The sequence below is a fragment of the Lynx rufus genome, unplaced genomic scaffold, assembly GCF_022079265.1.
Source record: "Lynx rufus isolate CCGP_SWC_20201006 ecotype Redwood Valley unplaced genomic scaffold, mLynRuf1.p SCAF_5, whole genome shotgun sequence".
Taxonomy (NCBI): Eukaryota; Metazoa; Chordata; class Mammalia; order Carnivora; family Felidae; genus Lynx; species Lynx rufus.
The window spans coordinates 44,537,662-44,555,849 of NW_025814867.1; the positions used below are offsets into that span (position 1 = coordinate 44,537,662).

At 39.5% G+C, this 18,188-nt stretch overlaps 2 protein-coding genes across 9 annotated transcripts in view; one reads left to right on the forward strand and one right to left on the reverse strand.

The window, feature by feature from the left end:
• Positions 1 to 4,850, forward strand: part of RNF13 (ring finger protein 13) — a 162,705-nt gene extending 157,855 nt beyond the window's left edge. For 5 of the 6 annotated variants that reach the window (XM_047100178.1, XM_047100177.1, XM_047100179.1 and 2 more), the window contains 2 exons: positions 3,073 to 3,153; positions 3,443 to 4,850. In XM_047100178.1, coding sequence (XP_046956134.1) covers positions 3,073 to 3,153; positions 3,443 to 3,807 — 446 coding nt within the window. In that variant the 3' untranslated portion in view covers positions 3,808 to 4,850. The remainder of the gene's footprint in view (positions 1 to 3,072; positions 3,154 to 3,442) is intronic. The other variant, XM_047100181.1, reaches the window with a different exon arrangement.
• Positions 4,851 to 5,996: 1,146 nt separating this feature from the next.
• PFN2 (profilin 2) lies at positions 5,997 to 13,617 on the reverse strand. Of its 3 annotated transcripts, none has more exons than XM_047100185.1 (3): positions 13,449 to 13,617; positions 11,071 to 11,263; positions 5,997 to 6,038 (listed from the first exon to the last, which is right to left on the reverse strand). In XM_047100185.1, exons 1-3 carry the CDS (start codon positions 13,578 to 13,580, stop codon positions 6,010 to 6,012), a joined length of 354 nt encoding a protein of 117 aa, XP_046956141.1. In that variant the 5' UTR covers positions 13,581 to 13,617; the 3' UTR covers positions 5,997 to 6,009. The 3 variants fall into 3 exon arrangements, with proteins under 3 accessions (XP_046956141.1, XP_046956139.1, XP_046956140.1); XM_047100183.1 differs by lacking the exon at positions 5,997 to 6,038 and adding an exon at positions 7,635 to 8,969 and having other exon boundaries at positions 13,449 to 13,609; XM_047100184.1 differs by lacking the exon at positions 5,997 to 6,038 and adding an exon at positions 8,877 to 9,292 and having other exon boundaries at positions 13,449 to 13,614.
• Between the last annotated feature and the right edge of the window lie 4,571 nt (positions 13,618 to 18,188).

The window sequence follows — 18,188 nt, forward strand, 5'->3', positions numbered from 1 at the left end:
ATAATTTCCCTATGTGATACAACAGATTCAATGACCACTGCTCATACCTCTCTTTAGGCACACAGCTGATCTGCTGTGACAGAAGCACACAGTGCTATTAGAGAGCAGCCTCCTCCCAGTATACTAGGTCATGACTAGTATTCCTATCCAGCCAGTTTTATCAGGGGGCGATTTGTACCAAACACTATGTAAAATATTCTTGTGTTAGTTCTTTTAATCCACAATCCTAAGACACAGGTATGTTAATATTTTTGTTTTGAGAATACTGAAACATGGAGATATATCTTGCACTAGGTTACAGAGCTAATAAATAAAATTTTTACGATGAAAACCCCCAGCATTCTCACATGTGCTTTACCATTTCATCACAAGTCCAAGGCCAGGGGGGTTAGTTCTCTACAGAGCACTGGGCTCCAGTCTGCTGCACCATCACAAACTATACTGTTGAGTCTTGACCCATCATCTTCTTATAATTCCATCTCCTGGAACAATTCAGAGGACTGATAGGAAAGCTAAGTGACTCTGAAGTATCAAGTCCGTATATTTAGGGCTAACTCCAATACTGCCTGTATTAATTTCCTATTGCTGTGGTAACAAAGTACCATAAACTTAGTGACTTAATCTCCCCCTCCATCTTCCAAAGCCAGTAACATATCATCTCCCTGACCATTCATCCAGTCACATCCTCCTGTGAACTTTTCTGCCTCCCTCTTGCAGACTTTTATGGACCTCTGTAATTACGCTGGGCCCACCTGGCTAATGCAGGATAACCTCCCTATCTTAAGAAAATGAGGCTTAGAGCCTTGGGGCACAGCTCTGGACCAGTCCATTCCTGTTCAGTTATATTAACTGTATCATTTTCTGAAAAATGTGTGGCATTTTATAAGGAAACAAATTGTGAAGTGTTTCACTTCAGAATAAATACTAAATCATTGGTTCCATCTCCGTAACACAGTGAATTAAATAACACAAATCACATCTTAAAAGTCATTTATAAGAGGTATTGGCTATAGGAAGTTATTCCTTAGTTTATAATAGCAAGGAGATGGTCAATTAAATGTCAGTACAATTCTACAAAATCAGTAGGTTTGGCACAAATAATTCTTCCAGATACAATGATGGCCTTATAAATTTAGTAATATTAGAACTTAACCTCTGATATTTTTAACCCTGTAGTTTAGCTTCTGTAATAGATGTTTCCAATGATACTTTTCTAGATAGCAGAGTTTCCTTTAGATTTTAGGCCATGTGTTACACAACTTTTGCCCCTGTTGTCTTTATTTTTAAAAATGAAGTATCTGAGGACTCACATATGATAATAAAGTACAAGCAGAATATCCTATTACGTTTTGCTGAAGATCCAACAGGAATTTATTAGATCTTCAGCAAAAAGTAATAGGATATTAGATACACGAAGACAGAATATACATAAAATTGTTACTAAAAATCCAATGTTTAAAACTGTTGTAATGGTGTGAATTTCCGAGAGCAAAACCTGAGACAAGGAGTAAGATGCAGGGGATTTCTTGGGGAAATAACCTCAGGAAGCAAGAGTGAGGGAGTGGGGAAGAGTGAGGGAATGATAAATGAAGTGGGTCTTACTGAGCTAGTTACCTCTGTGGACGGCAGGGTCTCCATCCCCCAGAGTCCCTCTGAGGAGCCATGTGCTTCAGAATCGTCCCTCTGAAGAAGACTGAGGCCTTTATCCACCAGATTACCTCCTCTAATGGTAACTAGAACCGTTTGATGGGCACTAAAATTTAAAGTTTGATATGAGAAATCAGTGATGACTGAATTGCTTATTAAAACCATCCTCCATGTAAATGGATCAAATGTATAATTACAGATATAGTGGAGTCCTTTACTCTTTTAATAGTTTGATCTTTGAGCTTAATAGTTTTAATAGTTTGAGATGCATATAATCGGTCTCACCGAATTCCACAAAGTTTTAACACAGAAGCTTGTATTTGTTATAAAATGCATTTGATACTTGATTCTGTGGTAACCAAGTTCAAAACACTGAACAAGAAATAGTGTTATTAAAGCTTTCTTTTTAGGACTCCTCCTGAATGTACAATTTTAAATGACTAAAGGATGTTAAAGGGATTGATCGAACTATCATTCCCTTTATGGGTCATGTTCGTCCAGACTATCCAGACAATGGCTTTATTTCTGATCTGCCTTCCAAGGTGAAGGCAGATGAATCTATCTTTTGTTCCCTGGGATTTTTAAGTTTGTACCTATCGTATACACTTAATGGAAAACACCGAATTGAAAACAGTCACAGGGGTCACTGCCACTACCGACTCAACTTCAAAAGCTGCTGTATGTAAGACTGCTAATTTCTTTAAAATCAAGTACACATGAATTCCAAAAAGAGCTATTAATAAACCTTCGTGATTTCTAAAGGTAGTAACTTCAAATAAGAAATTAAAAGGGCAGCAGTATTAATAAACACCATTTAGTGAATACCCATGTGCCTGGCCTTTTGCTCACTCACAAACCTGCAAGGTAGACAGAATCTCTTTACAGATAAAAGAACTGGATATCAAAGACTAACCTGCCAAGCATCACAAAGCTAGTAAATCTTGGAAAGGAGATTTGAAGCTTAGTGTCTCATTCCAAATGTTTTTCCACTAACATATTAAAAAAAAACACTTGAGTATGTTCTGTTTCCATTTTTACTTTAAAAATTACCCAGACTTTAAGAAATCTAAAGAGTAAAATTTTGTTGTCTTTGTGTATTTCAAAACTCGCATTTGAATAGTCCTGTGAAACACTACTACAATGATGATTCTTTTAAAAATAATCTTTTCCAAAGTTAAGGTAAACAAACTTGACATCCATTTTTAATTTCTTATTTTAGGTAAAAGGTTAATTATTTAAATTAAAACTTCAGGTTCCTGAACTTAAAGCAGCTCCCTGATCTGACAGGAAACAAGACAAAGGTATCATTTACAGATCAAAAGGTCAATCAAAAGACATTTAAAATAACTGAGGAAGACCTCACTTTAAGAATTTGAAAGTTCTCTACCTCTTTTCATTAATTTTATTTACTACTGTCTGTCATAGGAGATGAATATGATGTATGTGCCATTTGTTTGGATGAATATGAAGATGGCGACAAGCTCAGAATCCTTCCTTGTTCCCATGGTATGAATAATTACATACTGCTTTGAGTTTACACGTAATTTGTATTTAGGCTCAGCATTAGAGGAGGAGACAAAAGAGTTATTGGTACACTATAGGCCAGGTCTTTTAGTAATTAGTGGTGTCATTAAAGGATGGAGGTAGATTTATAAATATTCACAAACTTTTCTTCTCTTGTCCATACATGATACTTATAGATCAGAAGAACGTGAATAAACATGGCAAGAAATTAAAAATGTAATGTTCTCAACCACAATATACTATCTAAAAGATGTGTATTTTGCTTTAACAGCTTATCACTGCAAGTGTGTAGACCCCTGGCTAACTAAAACCAAAAAAACCTGTCCAGTCTGCAAGCAAAAAGTTGTTCCTTCTCAAGGCGACTCAGACTCTGACACAGACAGTAGTCAAGAAGAAAATGAAGTGTCAGAACGTACCCCTTTACTTAGACCTTTGGCATCTGTCAGCACCCAGTCATTTGGGGCCTTGTCGGAATCCCGCTCACATCAGAACATGACAGAATCTTCAGACTATGAAGAGGATGACAACGAAGATACCGACAGCAGTGATGCAGAAAATGAAATTAATGCACATAGTGTTGTAGTCCAGCTGCAGCCTAATGGTGAACGAGATTACAACATAGCAAATACTGTTTGACCTTCAGAGGGTGATTGGGTTATTTCCTAATAAATGTTTATTTAGGTATATAATTTTTTTGCTCCCTTCAGAGATTCCTGTAGAAATAACTTATTTTTTAGTATTCTATCAGATTACTGAAGGTTTTTTTGATCTGGTATTTATCTGCAGGAGTATACTTCATTTCACTGATAACTAGTAATAGACTGGTGCCGTAACTCAAGCATCAAATCAACTCTTCTTTTGGAATGAACTATAGCCAAAACATTAAAAAAAAAAAAAATTCCTCCGTATAGCTTGCGGTTAAGACCTAGATCACAGTATGCAAATGTTTCGTGTTTTACACACAAGGTCAATGCTGTGGCCACCTAGCATGAGCTAATAAGCAACTTCCATTTGCATAAAGTTTACCTAGAGTTGTTGAGTTGGAACATATTTGTTTTTGTATTTTCCCAAATTACCATCACTCATAGGGGTAACAATTTAGTATTTTTCCTTCTATCAGCGCCACAAAGAAACTCAATGCTGTCTTTTTTCTTTCTATTCCCAAGTAGTCTTATCCTGACAAGAATGGTCTGTACTAGTGCAGATTTCATAGGTTTTTCCCCCCCGCCAAGGTTTTAAATACTATAGTGTTATGTATGAATTTGATTCATCAGCTAAAGTAACATGTCTCTGGACTTGACTTACTGAATTTCAGTATCCTTAAGGGTTTTGTGTTATGATCAAAAAAGAAAATGCTGTATAAAAATACCGAACTTCAGCAACTGTTAATACTCTGTTAATACAGATCATACCTCTTAACAAAGAGCATCTTATGCTAATTAGCCCTGCTAAACTATGTACAGAGGAAATTGTTCAAGTATTGGATTTGAAAATAATTGCTTATGTTTAACAGAACTAATGATGTATTTAAATAATGTATTATGAAAAGCTAAATTATATTATACATCACTGTAACTATGTAGAAAATATAGACTTATGTATAATCAAAATGCTAAGAATTTTTATATGGCCTTGTATGAAGGGAGTTTGAATGTTAATAAACACGTTTTCCACTTTAAGAAATGGCAAATATTTGTTCTACTGTAATATTACCCACATTAGCCTTTATTTATATGCACAGTGCTACAAAGGCATAATAATTAAGGCAATTTAGGTCAGATAAAACAACCACCTTAGAATTCTATACAAGGTAACTGCTCACAACCAATTGGGGACCCCCCCCAAAAGTTAAAACTGCCGCCAAAATTCATTCCAATAATATTGTACCTTATGGTACATTATTGTAATTATGGTACATCCTTACAGTAGACTTCTATACAGCCTTGAAATAATAAATATCTGGATCAAGCTATATTGACATGAAAAATTTTTAGTCAACAAAACGTATCAGAAAATACTAAGGATACAATGTATAGGAGTCTAATGTGAAAAAAAAATTAAGTTTAAAAGAAATGTAACACAACTGGGGAAATTTTACTTTCTGAACTTCTTTTTGAAAAAATAATTTAAAAAATAGTTATTTCCACATAGGAAAATAAAAGGCTGAATTCAGTATCCACCGACACCAGGTCATCTCACCCCCAACCTCCTTTTACACACAGGCCTGAGAAACAGATCGTCGGTTTATTATAGTAGTGAAGCAGAGCTTTGGAATTTGATGTACTTGCACAGTCCTGACCTTTCCAAACCTGTTTGGCCATTTGTACAACTTCGTTGAACCTAAGGTAGGGTATGAAGACAGAACACTGCACTCAGTATCTGCCACATGAATACAAAATAGATTTTATAATTTTTAAGGTAAATAATAAAAATATACCTAAAACCGTTTTTTAAAAGGGAAAGTTAAAAGTGACTATAACATGTGCTATTAAATGTTGTATCCCTTCAGTCCTTAAACTACAGATCCAAGACTTGGTTCCTTTAAACTTAAGTCTTGGGAGTTTTTCTGAGGAAAAATTGCCCTCCTTTTTAAAATCTCCAACTGTTACTTTTAGTGGTCAAAAAAAAAAATTATCAAGTGTCAATTAACAACTGTCTAGGATTGTTACTAGTTTTCTTAATATTCATTGAAATTTCTCTTGGTGGAACTATATAGCTTTTTAAATAAGACATTAAATAAAATTAAATCTAATTTCTATTAAAAAATACTTTCCTAATTTAAAGCTTTTCTGATTGTATGAAAGTATAGTTACATGGAAACTTACCCCAGAGATGAATTTATCTTGATATTTTGCCTTCAGAAATACCTATGTAAAATACATGTATACATTATACACTGTATGTGTTTACACTGTATGCAACATGTTTATTACCTCATTATTGAACATTTATCGGTGAGCATTTTCTCATGTTATTCAATGACTGACTGTTTTATTCTCTGGACATAGAATAATTTATTCAACCCATCACTCTGAAAGTTAAATCTTGCAGTTTTCCAAGTTTAGTTATTTTAAGTAATTTGGTGTGATGGGCATTCTGGTATACAAATTTGTATAGCCCCATTTTCTTAGGCTAAGTTCCTAGAAGTATAAAGATACATGTATACATTTTCCTAAGTGTTTTTTGTGGGTAGGGGCCAATGGCTAGTTTCATCATGTACTATTTTAGCGATACAGTTGCCCTCTCTCATTTTCTACTCCCCTGCCAACACCAACACACACATCCCTTCAACCTACTTATAGGTTCATTAAGGGTTTCAGTTTTGCTCACTGCTTTCTAAATAGTTACCCTAACAGTTCTTTACAGTGTTATTACTTTTATAGTATATTATTACTGTAAAATATCAAATCATCACAACCCAACCACCCAATTTTCTTTTGACCCATCTTTTGTTCCTAACTGGGATCTTAACAGGTGAAGAAATTGAAGTTTTTATTTTCAATTTCAAGACATGCCCAACTACCAAAGTAGCCCCAAACTCCTTATCTTCCATACTTTTATTTCCCTGTATATACTAATTCAGAACTAATGCCCAACACTGTCAAAAGAATTTTTAATTATGAACAGTATATTTTAAGTAACGCAGAAATTCCCATTACGTAACCCATTTCTCAAAGGGTAGCATACAGGCCACTTAAAATCAATCAGACTGACCTGGCAATTATTTCTAAAGGGACTTCCAGAGCCCAGAATCTGCATTACAACCAGCTCCCCAGTTTTCCTTAGACCCCCCAACTTTTGAGCATTCCTGCTCTGAGCTTGACAGTTCATAACCAGTATTAAACATTTGCTAAACTTGAAAACATCCCAGGGACCTTATGACCTATAAAATTAAACATGACCATTACATAGTCATAGTTAACAGGTCACTCCAAAGCCAGACACTGCAGGAATATCCCAATTATCTTACATGCTGCCTAAGGAAGGTCTTGTCTTATGGGAGTCCCAGCTGCTTGACTTCAGCAATGCCAATAGAGCTTTCAAAGCTAAATAAGTCACATGACAGTTCAACACAGAAGAATCCACAATGCAGAAACCCTTCTTGGCACTGGGCTCCTTATTGCTCACTAGATTTCACATCTAGAGACCAGCAACAAGAAAAAAAATATTTAATTTCTAGTAGGCAAGTCAATTTTCCTCTCACAAACCCAAAGATGGCTAAAAGCCTTTAAAAACAAAACAAAAAAACAGATAAAAGCCCATTAAGAAGAAATTCCCAGGCACTCATTTTATCTATAATAAATAGTACAGGATATGGAATGCTTAGGCCATAAGCTCAATTTTAAGACTTTATGCTTGTAACAGAGCCTGGCCTATTCTGTATATTCCAATGTGTCAAAAATCAACTGTAACAATAAGACAACAATTTACATAAACAACAGGAGTCTAGAATATTTGGTTGGAATAAATTTATTTCATCTGTCTGTAAACAAGGTGTTTAATAGTTATGGCATTTTTTTAAATGCATATTAAATCAGATGAGTTAGACTGTATCCCAGATGTAACAAAGTGCAGGGAAAGAAATGGACAAATCAGCAACAAGATTTGTTTTTAAATCTGTACATTATCCACAAGGCCCAAACAATAGAAGCAAATACTAGAATGTCCCTAAAGTAGTGCCATTCGAAAGAAACCTTTAATAGGTCAGTTAAAATCCATCTCACAATAGCAACAGTTCATTTTAACAATAGTATGGCACAGAACACATATGAAAAAAATTTATCACAAGACAGCCAAGTCCACAATAATGCAACTTCATATAAAAACTCAAGCTGCAAATAAAAATTGGTCCTATGAAGAACAAACTGGACACACTCCAGATGGTTATGTTGGGATACCTAATGTCCATAATGGCAGCCTTTTACAATTTTACTAAAGAATAGAGCTGGTGTGCAAAGGAACAAAAATCTGAGCTATTGCAATGATGGAATGTCCCTGGGGATTCGATCTGTATGGTTACTGTAAGGTCGTGGGAGGAAGTGCCTTTTGCTCTTGTTTTGCAGTTGCACTCTTCATATAGCTTGTAGACAAAAGGTCTGTCTCTACTCAAGTGCAACAACAATACTAAAAGCAAACTACTGCAGCTTTCAATAGCTCATCAACAAAAGGGATATTACTTGGTTAAATAAACCAGGCAATGCATAAAAGATGGAAGCAAACCAAATACCTATGTGCAAAGGGAGAAGGGTGGGAAAAGAGGAGTGAAGGAAAGATGCATGCACTTTTTCCTCCCAACCATGCGCTACAAAAGGAAGACTAAATGAGCTAAGTAAATGCTCAAAGTGCTGAAAAGACATTGATCAAATTAGAGATTGTACAACCGGCACCTTGCTTAATATTAACTTATTTTAGTTATCAATATCCCATTAATTGCTAAGACAAAGTGATGCCCAACTTGGCATGCCCCCTCCCCCCGAATTTCAAGGTATCATGCAAATCATTATTGTGCTGCAATTATGTTGCCAGATAAGGGTTGGTTACATACAGTGGTTAACATACAAATGATCCATTGGGTAAACAGGAATCGCGACATTAGAAAATAGGTAAAGAAAAATTAGCTACCATCTACAGTCTGGTAGCACTGTGACCATAATTGGGGTGGTGATGAAGACAGTTGCTAGGTAGATGGGGAGAGGCTGCTTACACATCAGACCTCCTCAGGTATAAAGCGAGTTCATATGCTTTCTTGTTAAGTGTGCCTCCGTGGACACCTTCCTTTCCCATGACTATAACCAATGCTGGAGTACACAGGGAAACAAAACAAAAGTGAACAGAATTATTTAAGGGGGGGGAGGGCAGAAAGAAAGACACCTTTCCCCACCAACAGAGGGATACAAAGGAGACACAGGTTCATACCCCATCACCCTGCATTGCTAATAAAATTTCCAGAATTAAGACTCAAGCTTACAGCTAGGAAAGTTTAAGAGCAATTTTACCCTAATACTTAACAGTCTGCCTAGCAGCTAGAACCCAGAGTCTCTCAAGTATTTTGCCATTGAGTATGCCTTCTTATTCAATCCGCCTCCATGGACCCCTTCTTTTCCCATTACAAAGACCAAGACTGAAAGAGAAAGAAGAAAAGTGTTTCAAAAGAAGTGTTAATCAAGAGAGTCACATAAGTTTTAGCAGACAGAACCCCGATTAATAAGTTAACATTAAGTTAGTTTTCCGTGAACTGTCAGGCACTGAAGTCATCTAGGTCTCCAAAAAGGAGAACTTTCAAACTAGTAATACGCTGAAAACACTGTTAACTGCATCTTGGAAGTCCAATCAGTGCAGCTCCAGTGCTCTATAAAAATATTTTTACACTAAGAAAAAAAATGTGTGATCATTTATATTCTATTTTAGGGCAAAAAACTTCTAGTTAGTATGGCAAATTATCAGAACGGCCCCCAAAATGTACACTTACAAAACTCAGGTGATTATTTACAAAATTCTCCCCAACTTTAACAGGCTTCATTAAATACAAACCATTAAGTCTTACCACTGAGACTCAATGTGTCTATTACTTCCAGAGGAAAACCAAAACCAAATTTTAAATAGAATTTTCAAAGCCATTCAGAAAAGACCAAGTAAAAAATACTTAAGGCTTGTGCTTACTGATATGCTCATTATGCTTTGCTTTTGAGTTGAAAATCCTAGAACAGGTTTACTATTTCCAACAACAGGTTCTTCTATGATGCAATTCAGAGGTCTATCCCCAAATACATGCAGAAGTCAGATTTTATACTTGCTACCACTAGATGTCAGTAGTGCTGTAGAGTATAAAAATCTTATTCTGGTTTTATGTCACATGGTTAATACTTCTTTTTAACATATTTATCTTAAGTCAACTAATGTTTAGAGATTTGTCTACTACTTCAGTCATCTAATTTTCCTACAGAAAGATACTTTAAGTGTCAACTCACACGAAAACAAGAGTAACCTTTAGGATAATCACAAGGAGTTGGTAGAACCACTGGGGCAAATAATAGCTACTCAGAGTAGCTTCAAGTTCATTCACATGGTAGATTTGGTTTTAAAATCAGCTGTGCCAATTCTATCTGAGGCTACACAGCCCTCTTAATTTACAAAATATTTACACAGGTTAATACATTTAAATGTATTTGTAAATCAATTACATGTCATAGTAAACCTCAATTTTGGAAGTTTTTTCCAAAAACGTAGTGAGACATAATGAAACAAGAATTTCTGCAACGTTGAAAACAGTCAGGAAGCATCAGAACTTCTGGACCAAGTGTATAAATGAAATATAATTTCCTACTTTTCAAATTTAAATCACAGACGCGCTCTGTCTTTGAAAATATTCTAGTAAATAGGCAGCTTACTACAAAACCTCATTCTAATTATTTTGCTCTTCCCCAGCAATGTTTCAAATAGAAACATGAGCAAATGTTCATTTTTCCTTTTTTATGCTGAGCAGTGAATAATTAAAATGCAAGAAAAGAAAGAGATGCAAAGGTGAAAGACTAAAAAGCACTGAAGTAACCAAACAATATGAACAGTTTAACAATCTGGATGTGCCGTAAGATTATCATTCGACATGTGAAGCAGTTTAAAAGGTAAATTTGGATTTTCAGTTTACTAAAGCTGAAACTGAAGAGTTGATGTGAATATTCTATTTTAGAGCAAAGTCAGGATCTCAGAGGCTGAGCTGTATATGCAGCTGCTGTAGAGTAGGTAAGTCTAAAAGCAAGGGAGTGCCTCCCTTCAGTGCTGGGCAGTTCACAAAAACCACCTTAATAGCCATTATGGACTAACACTTTTATTCAAAATGTTAAGGAAACTGCTTAATAAGTTGTAGCGTGCAAATTTTAACCAAAAGAGTACTGTGCTTACCTCTACCAGCTCTGCCGACAGCAACGTTGTATGTTGGCTCCCCACCTTGACTCTTTGTCCGGATGTCCATTGTGCAGTCACCATCGACGTATAGGCTATCTCTGATCACTGAGCACTTCTTTGCGCCAAGAGTCAAACCGTTGGTAAAGAAACCTTCCCGGTCTTTTCCTACAATCATATCTATTTCTACTGGCTGCCCCCGCCAATGGGAAAAAAGAGAAAAAAAAAAAAGAAAAGAAAAAAAAACATGAAATTGTAATCAATTCCTTTCAGGCCTCCATTTGGTGGAAAAACTTTGCCAAGATTGTACTACTACTATACTACGAGACATTCACATCTCACTAATGTAAAATCAAGTTTGTCTTTTCTAAAGAATTACTTAATCCTATAGGACTACATGTTTTGTAACAGTTAAATTTCACAGTTACCAGCGTACCAACTAAAGACCAGTCGATGCAAAGAGAATCTATGTAACTGGCAGCTGACACCAGATAAACTGTAAACTTGAGATTTATAAACTGTTTCAAAGTCAGATGGTACCTAAAATAGTTATGTAATGGTAAAAATTCACCTATAAACTTTTAACAACTGCTTGTCAATCATATTCAGTCACATTACAGTTATGCTGCATCAAACTTAAAAGTTGCTTGGAAGCCTCTTGAAAAAATGCCCATGCGTAACAGACCTTCCTACTCTGCTTTAAATGACTTGAAATATCCCCGCTCCCCGCCCCCCCCCATAGTATGAACTTCAAACCTTGGACCTCAGCGCATTGACAAATTCGTATTTCCCTCTTTATTTTTCTAACCACTCTCCTTTTCCTCTGCAACTTCCCTTCCCCTCCCACCTCAGTAATCAGTTTTCTTGCTGGGCAAATGCAAAGAGGATTTTGCTGGTAGCACTGCAGTAGGTAATGGTTTTAAAAAAGAGAGAGAAAATGGAGGGAGACTGGGAAAGAAACTGAGGTAGCCACCAGAACCGGAAAGGAGAAAACGTGCATGCTAACATTCCATGAATAAGAAGGAAGGCGTCGCCCCCATCAGAACTGCAGAGTCATAGCAGGCCCCAGCCATTTCCAAGCACACTCCCGCAATCTTCCCAGCCAGGCAGCGGGAACTCACACACAAAGACAAGAGGACTGCAGAAAAAAAGTTGATCACCAGACAGATGGCAATTCTCCATGAGAACTGTGGTCCACTGCGGTTATAGGAGACCTTAAAGTATTAGCATCAAGGACGGAGTTCTACCCAGATCTTGAACCATGTTAAGTAGTACAGAATAATTAGCAGCACCCATAATAGGGAGCCTGAATTTTGGCGTTTGAGGGGAGGGGAGCGTGGAGCTAAGAAATTAAGGGAATACCCCTGTATTTGTCACAACCGTCACAATTTTAAGAAGACCCTTGTGCGGAAAGAGGCAAAACAATAAAGCAGCACTGGAGGTTTAGTAACATTTCCCGAACATGTGGCAACCAAGCCAAAGCCATCAAGTCACAAGAAAACCAGGCACTGTGAAGCATAATCTGCATTAGTTCCTTTACTACCTTCACTAAAGAGGGAGGGACTTGGAGAAGTGAAGTGTCCCCTCGGCCTTCACAGATTATTGAAAGCCCCCCCCCCCTTTTTAGAGCTATGTTGCGTAATTGGGGATAACGGTGTATCAATGAATCTCCATAGGAGGAGGAGAGAAATCAATGGCAGTTCGCCATCTTGGAGAATTAAAAAAAAAAAAAAAATCCTATGGAACCAGAGCTGAAGTCGAGATTCACGAATCCACCTACGTTGTCGGCGTACATTTCTCTCAAGCCCCAGAGGCCTGGACACCGGCAAACCTACGCAAAGTCGCTGCGAGGATCCCGAGGGCCGGGCAGCCGCCGCCTCCCACAGCCCGCGGCGCGGGCGGCGCGCTGTCCGCGGAGCAAGGGGCAGCCCGGCTGCCGGAGGACCCCCGCCCGGGCCCCGCGGGCTCCGGCCCCGCACCTCCAGCCCCCGCTTCCACCCCGGAACGTGCAAAGCAAACCTCAGGGCTTGCAAGGGACCAAAGAGAGCCGCACGAGGGGAAAAAAGCCGCCCCCCCCCGCCCCAACCGGTGCGCGCCCCCTCCCCCAGCTTCACGGACCGGCACTGGGAACGCAGGGGGCGCCTAAGCAATCAGGGAGCCCGGGAGCCGGGAAGCCAGGCCGCCGCCCCCGCCGGTCAGCGCAGCCCCGGGAGAGGGGGCGTCCCCGGGCCTCGGCCTCCCCGCCCGCCCGGCAGCCGCATCCTCGGCGCCGGCCGCCCACCACACCTGCCGGCGCGGCCGTCCGTGGCCCCACAGCCGGCCGGCCCCGCTCGGGTCCGGGAATGGGAACGGGAACCCGGACCGCCACCGGTCCTCACCGTAATGCTCTGGAAGACGCCCCCGGCCGTGGCTGCCCAGACGTATTTGGCGTCGCAGTAGCCGACAATGGCGGCCTCCTGGCAGCAGCCATCGCACATCAGGTTATCCACGTAGCTCTGCCAACCGGCCATCTTCGAGCCCTTCGCACTGCAGCGGGGACGGCGAGGAGCAGCAGGCGCAGCGGCGGCGGCAGCGGGCGGCGGCGGCGGCGGCGCGGGGGGAGGCGGGGCGGGGGCGGGGAGGAGGCGGCTCTGCGCAGGCACCGACCGCCCCCCTCCCCGAGGAGCTGAGGAGGGAGGACGCGGGGACGACGGTGAGGGACAAGCCGCGGAGCGCGCCCGGCCTGCCTGCCTGCCCGCCCGCCCGCAGCCGCGGGGCTGACTAACCAGCGGCGGGAGGCTGCGGAGCGGCAGTGCCGGCGACGACGGTGTCCGCGGCCGCTGCTCCTCACCGCGGCACCTTTCAGTCCTCCGCGGCCACGGCGGGGCGGGCGTGCGCGCGCTCGTGCGTGCGATCCTTCCGCGGCGCCCCGACTCGAAGGGTCCCGGGAAGGGAGGGGGAGGCTGAGGCGGGGGCGCGGAGGGATACCGCTCCGGGACAATCACGGCCGCCACGTGCGGCGGTGAGGTCGGGATGCTGTGGGGTCGCTGGCGGTGATGCCGTAGGCCCGCGGAGAGGGCGGCTCCTCCGTCGCGTTCGGCACCTCAGGGACAGGGGCGTCTGGGACGCCTCCAGTTCCCGCTGCTGGGCCACGATGCGCCTGTCTTCTGCGTCCGGTGGCTGGGGATGCGGAATTTTGAGCTCGGTGTTGGATTGCGGAGTTGCCCTGGTGATGGGATGTGGAGTGTTTACTCCTGTTCGTGTTGGGGGTGGCAGTGGCAAGGTCGCCCACGCTCGTCTCGGGCGTCCTCAATAGGATCCTCTTCCTTGGAGCCCCCTGCCCTTTGGCCATACTGGCAGCCGCGCGGGCGCGCCCCGGCAACCTGAAATCTGAGCTGCCGTTTGTGGCTTTCACGAACATTTCTGAGCTTTGCCAGTCTTTCATTGTTGCCGCTTTGGGGGTACCAGGGCCTCACATTCTGTGGATTCTTTGACAGTAAGAACTCCCTTAAGGCTGCTAATCACGTGTGGGTAAATTGCTCGTAAATTCCGAACAAGTAGCGACCTATGTAAACTATTGGTTAACTGGGAAAGTTATTGGTGGGTCAAAGAAATCGCTGAAAATAGAATTTAAAAACTCTAAGAAAGGGTTCCCTGGATGAATATGGTAATATTTTTGCTATCCAAGGGTAAAATAATTGCAGCACCCAGATTTAAGAATAGGTTGTGTTTACAAGGTAGAGTCCCAGTGATTCTCTCATCTCTTTAGTAACCTCTGGGTGCTTTGACTGAACGAGGAATTAGGAGACGTCTTATAATAATTTTAATTTCAGGTGAACAAAAACGATCTGCCAATCGAGGCAAAGAAGAAAGCTCATTTAAGACGTTGAAAAGTTGATTTTCAAATTTAAGGTTAACGCATAAAGGCACGATTTGTGGACACAACTGTAGCTCATGAAAGAAGACAAAAGTGTTGCTAAGCAATCTAATTGATTCTGAAGTTTTGTATTTTTACTGCTGAAATCCCCTACCGCAAGGGAAGGGGTGGGGGGTGGGGGTTGAGAAGCACAGTAGGAGAATCCCCACGTCAGGAACGTATCAGTTTGAGACCATTGTATCTTCTCATGTTCTGATGACACAGAATACCTATGTGGTCTAAAATGTGTGCCAAATTGTTTTATTTTTGCAGGTGTGCTCCCACCTGATTTAGTTACACTTACAGCTTTACTACTTTGCCTCTTTGTGGTGGTTGTTGATGGTTTTAATACTTCAATCTTAGCCATTTATCACCTCAGAAGTTAATGATACAGTGTGCTGATAGCACTGATCTGGTCACTTTGTGAGAATTCATCAAGCTGTACAGTTGTGACTTGTGCTCTTAGTATGCATGTTATAATTCAATAAATTTAAACAGTAAAGGTGAGAAAATAAAATAACTTGAAGTATATTGAAATTGAGTTATTTATTCTACTCTGAAGCTTTTTTCTGAGATATCATTTCTAGAATATTATAGCAAGGGGTTAGAAATAACTACATTCCATTTTTCTTTTATTCTTGTCTTTAAACAGGAAAGGGATTAGACCAACTGAATTTTCTGGATATTCAAATCTCAAAAGATTCTAAAAAGATTCTCAAACACATCTATTGGGTAAAACATTCATAAGAATTTAGAATTTCTGGGGTCCCTGGGTGGTCTTAGTTGATTAAGCATCCGACTCTTGGTTTCAGCTCAGGTCATGATCTCACAGTTAGGGGGGTTGAGCCCCACTTCGGGCTCTGCACTGACAGTGCAGGGCCTGCTTGGGATTCTCTCTCCTGCTCTCTCTATCCCTCACCCAAGCACGCACACTCTGTCTCAAAATGAATAAACTTTAAAAAAAGAATTTAGAATTTCTATTATTTTTCCATATTTTAAAAAATTTACTATACCTTAAAATTACTGTTTTACTTTTTCAACATAGTGCTATTACTTTCCCAGAACTGCATACAGTAAAATCTATGAAAAACTTATTTTATGTAATAGACTGAGGTTTTACAGTTTAGGTTTTTAAATAATATGTTCAAAGAGAGTCTACTATCTGTTTTAAGTACAGACAGTCGTTATTATGGCTCAACTTAATGTTTTCAACTGTATTGTGGCAGGTAATCCATAGGCATTTAGCAGAAACTGTACTTCAGAGTTTGAATTTTGATCTTTCCCCAGGTTAGCAGTATACAGTGTGATACTTGTGATGCTGGGGCAGTCAGTCAACAGTCACCTCCCAGTCAGCCACGTGATCACAAGAGAAAACAACTGATACACTTGCAACCATTCTGGTTTTCACTTTCAGTATTCAATAAATTACAGGAAATATTCAATACTTCATTATAAAATAGACTGTGTGTTAGATGATTTTGCCCAACTGTTGGTTAATGTAAATGTTCTGAGCACATTTAAGGTCGCTAGGTTAAGCTATGACATGTGTAAGATCATACGTATATGAGGTATATTAAATGCATTGCTGATTTAAGATATTTCCAGTTTGCCATGAGTTTATCAGGATATAATCCCACTGTAAATTGAGGAAGATCTATACTATAATAAAATAATTTTGTACCTATTTTCTTTAGAACCAGCTCCCTAGCATGTTGCCTTATTTTCTATTTGTACACCACGATCTGTTACAATTTCATATAAGTTGCTTACCACAACGTTATATCAAAAGATATAAGTATAGGAAGAACATATTTAGGAATAGCAATATGTTAAGTCCATAGGAGTATCAATCTAAAAAACAAAAAATGAATTAACAATTTGTAGGGGCGCCTGGGTGGCGCAGTCGGTTAAGCGTCCGACTTCAGCCAGGTCACGATCTCACGGTCCGTGAGTTCGAGCCCCGCGTCAGGCTCTGGGCTGATGGCTCGGAGCCTGGAGCCTGTTTCCGATTCTGTGTCTCCCTCTCTCTCTGCCCCTCCCCCGTTCATGCTCTGTCTCTCTCTGTCCCAAAAATAAATAAAACGTTGAAAAAAATTAAAAAAAAAAAAAAAACAATTTGTATCATTCTCTACTTTTTTTTTTCAGGGTAACAGTGATAATAGCAATGTCTGGGCAGAAGCAGAGAAAAATCTTAGCTCTTGTTGATACAGATATCCAGAATTAACAAACAGTGGTAGCATATTTAAATTAAGAGTGAGTTATGCATTCTTTCCAAAATGTTTAAATTCTTATTTAGGAAAACAGAAACTATGTAATAAATCAGATCCCTTGATGTATCAGTCAAGGAGTGTCTGAGATAATTTTAAGTCCATGAGTAAATTATTTGACATTTTCCCAAAAGCACAAACAAGGAGTTAAGTTGTATTAAAATGTACTTAACCTGTTAAACATTGGTGTAGGCTAAAACTATATAATTTCCCCCAAATATAGTAAAACCATAATTATCTAAGCCTACCCCAAGCCCTCAATTAGCTAAAATTTTCACATCCATATTTAGTTTTTGAAAAAAGTGTTTTAGTTGTAAAAATAATTATAAAACAATTAACAAAACTTAGAAAATGGAGAAAAACCACCCTTAATCCCACAATACATGTTTTCTTTTGAATATATTCACTCATTGTTCTATTTATGATTTTTATAGTAAAGAACACAGTACCTACAATTCTAGATTTCTTCATTTTATCTTGAAATTCTATGAATTTTTGCTTTTAATAGCTTGAGGTTATTTAATTGGATACATACAACTTAAAATTGTTATATTTTCATTCTGATAAATTTAACCATTGCATTAAGTAGTGGCCCTCTATCACCAATAATGCTTTTTGTCTTAATTTTTTATTTTGTCAAATATTAAGGTAACTATTCCTGCTCTCTTTTTATTAATGTTTATCTGGTCTTTTCTCTCTCCCTCCCCCTTCCCTGTCCCCTCCCCTTTCTTTTCCTCACCCCCCCAACCTCCCATTCCCTATTCAACCCACACCCCACCACCCCCCTTCCCTGTCCTTAAATTTTAGACGTCTCTTGTAAACTTTACATAGCTGGATTTTGGCTTTTTGTCTAATAGGCAATATTTTAATTTTTCATTCAATTTATATGTTCAGTTTCTATTCTTCTAGTGTTACCCTCAAAATTCTTCTAGTGTTACCATGCATATTTAATAGAA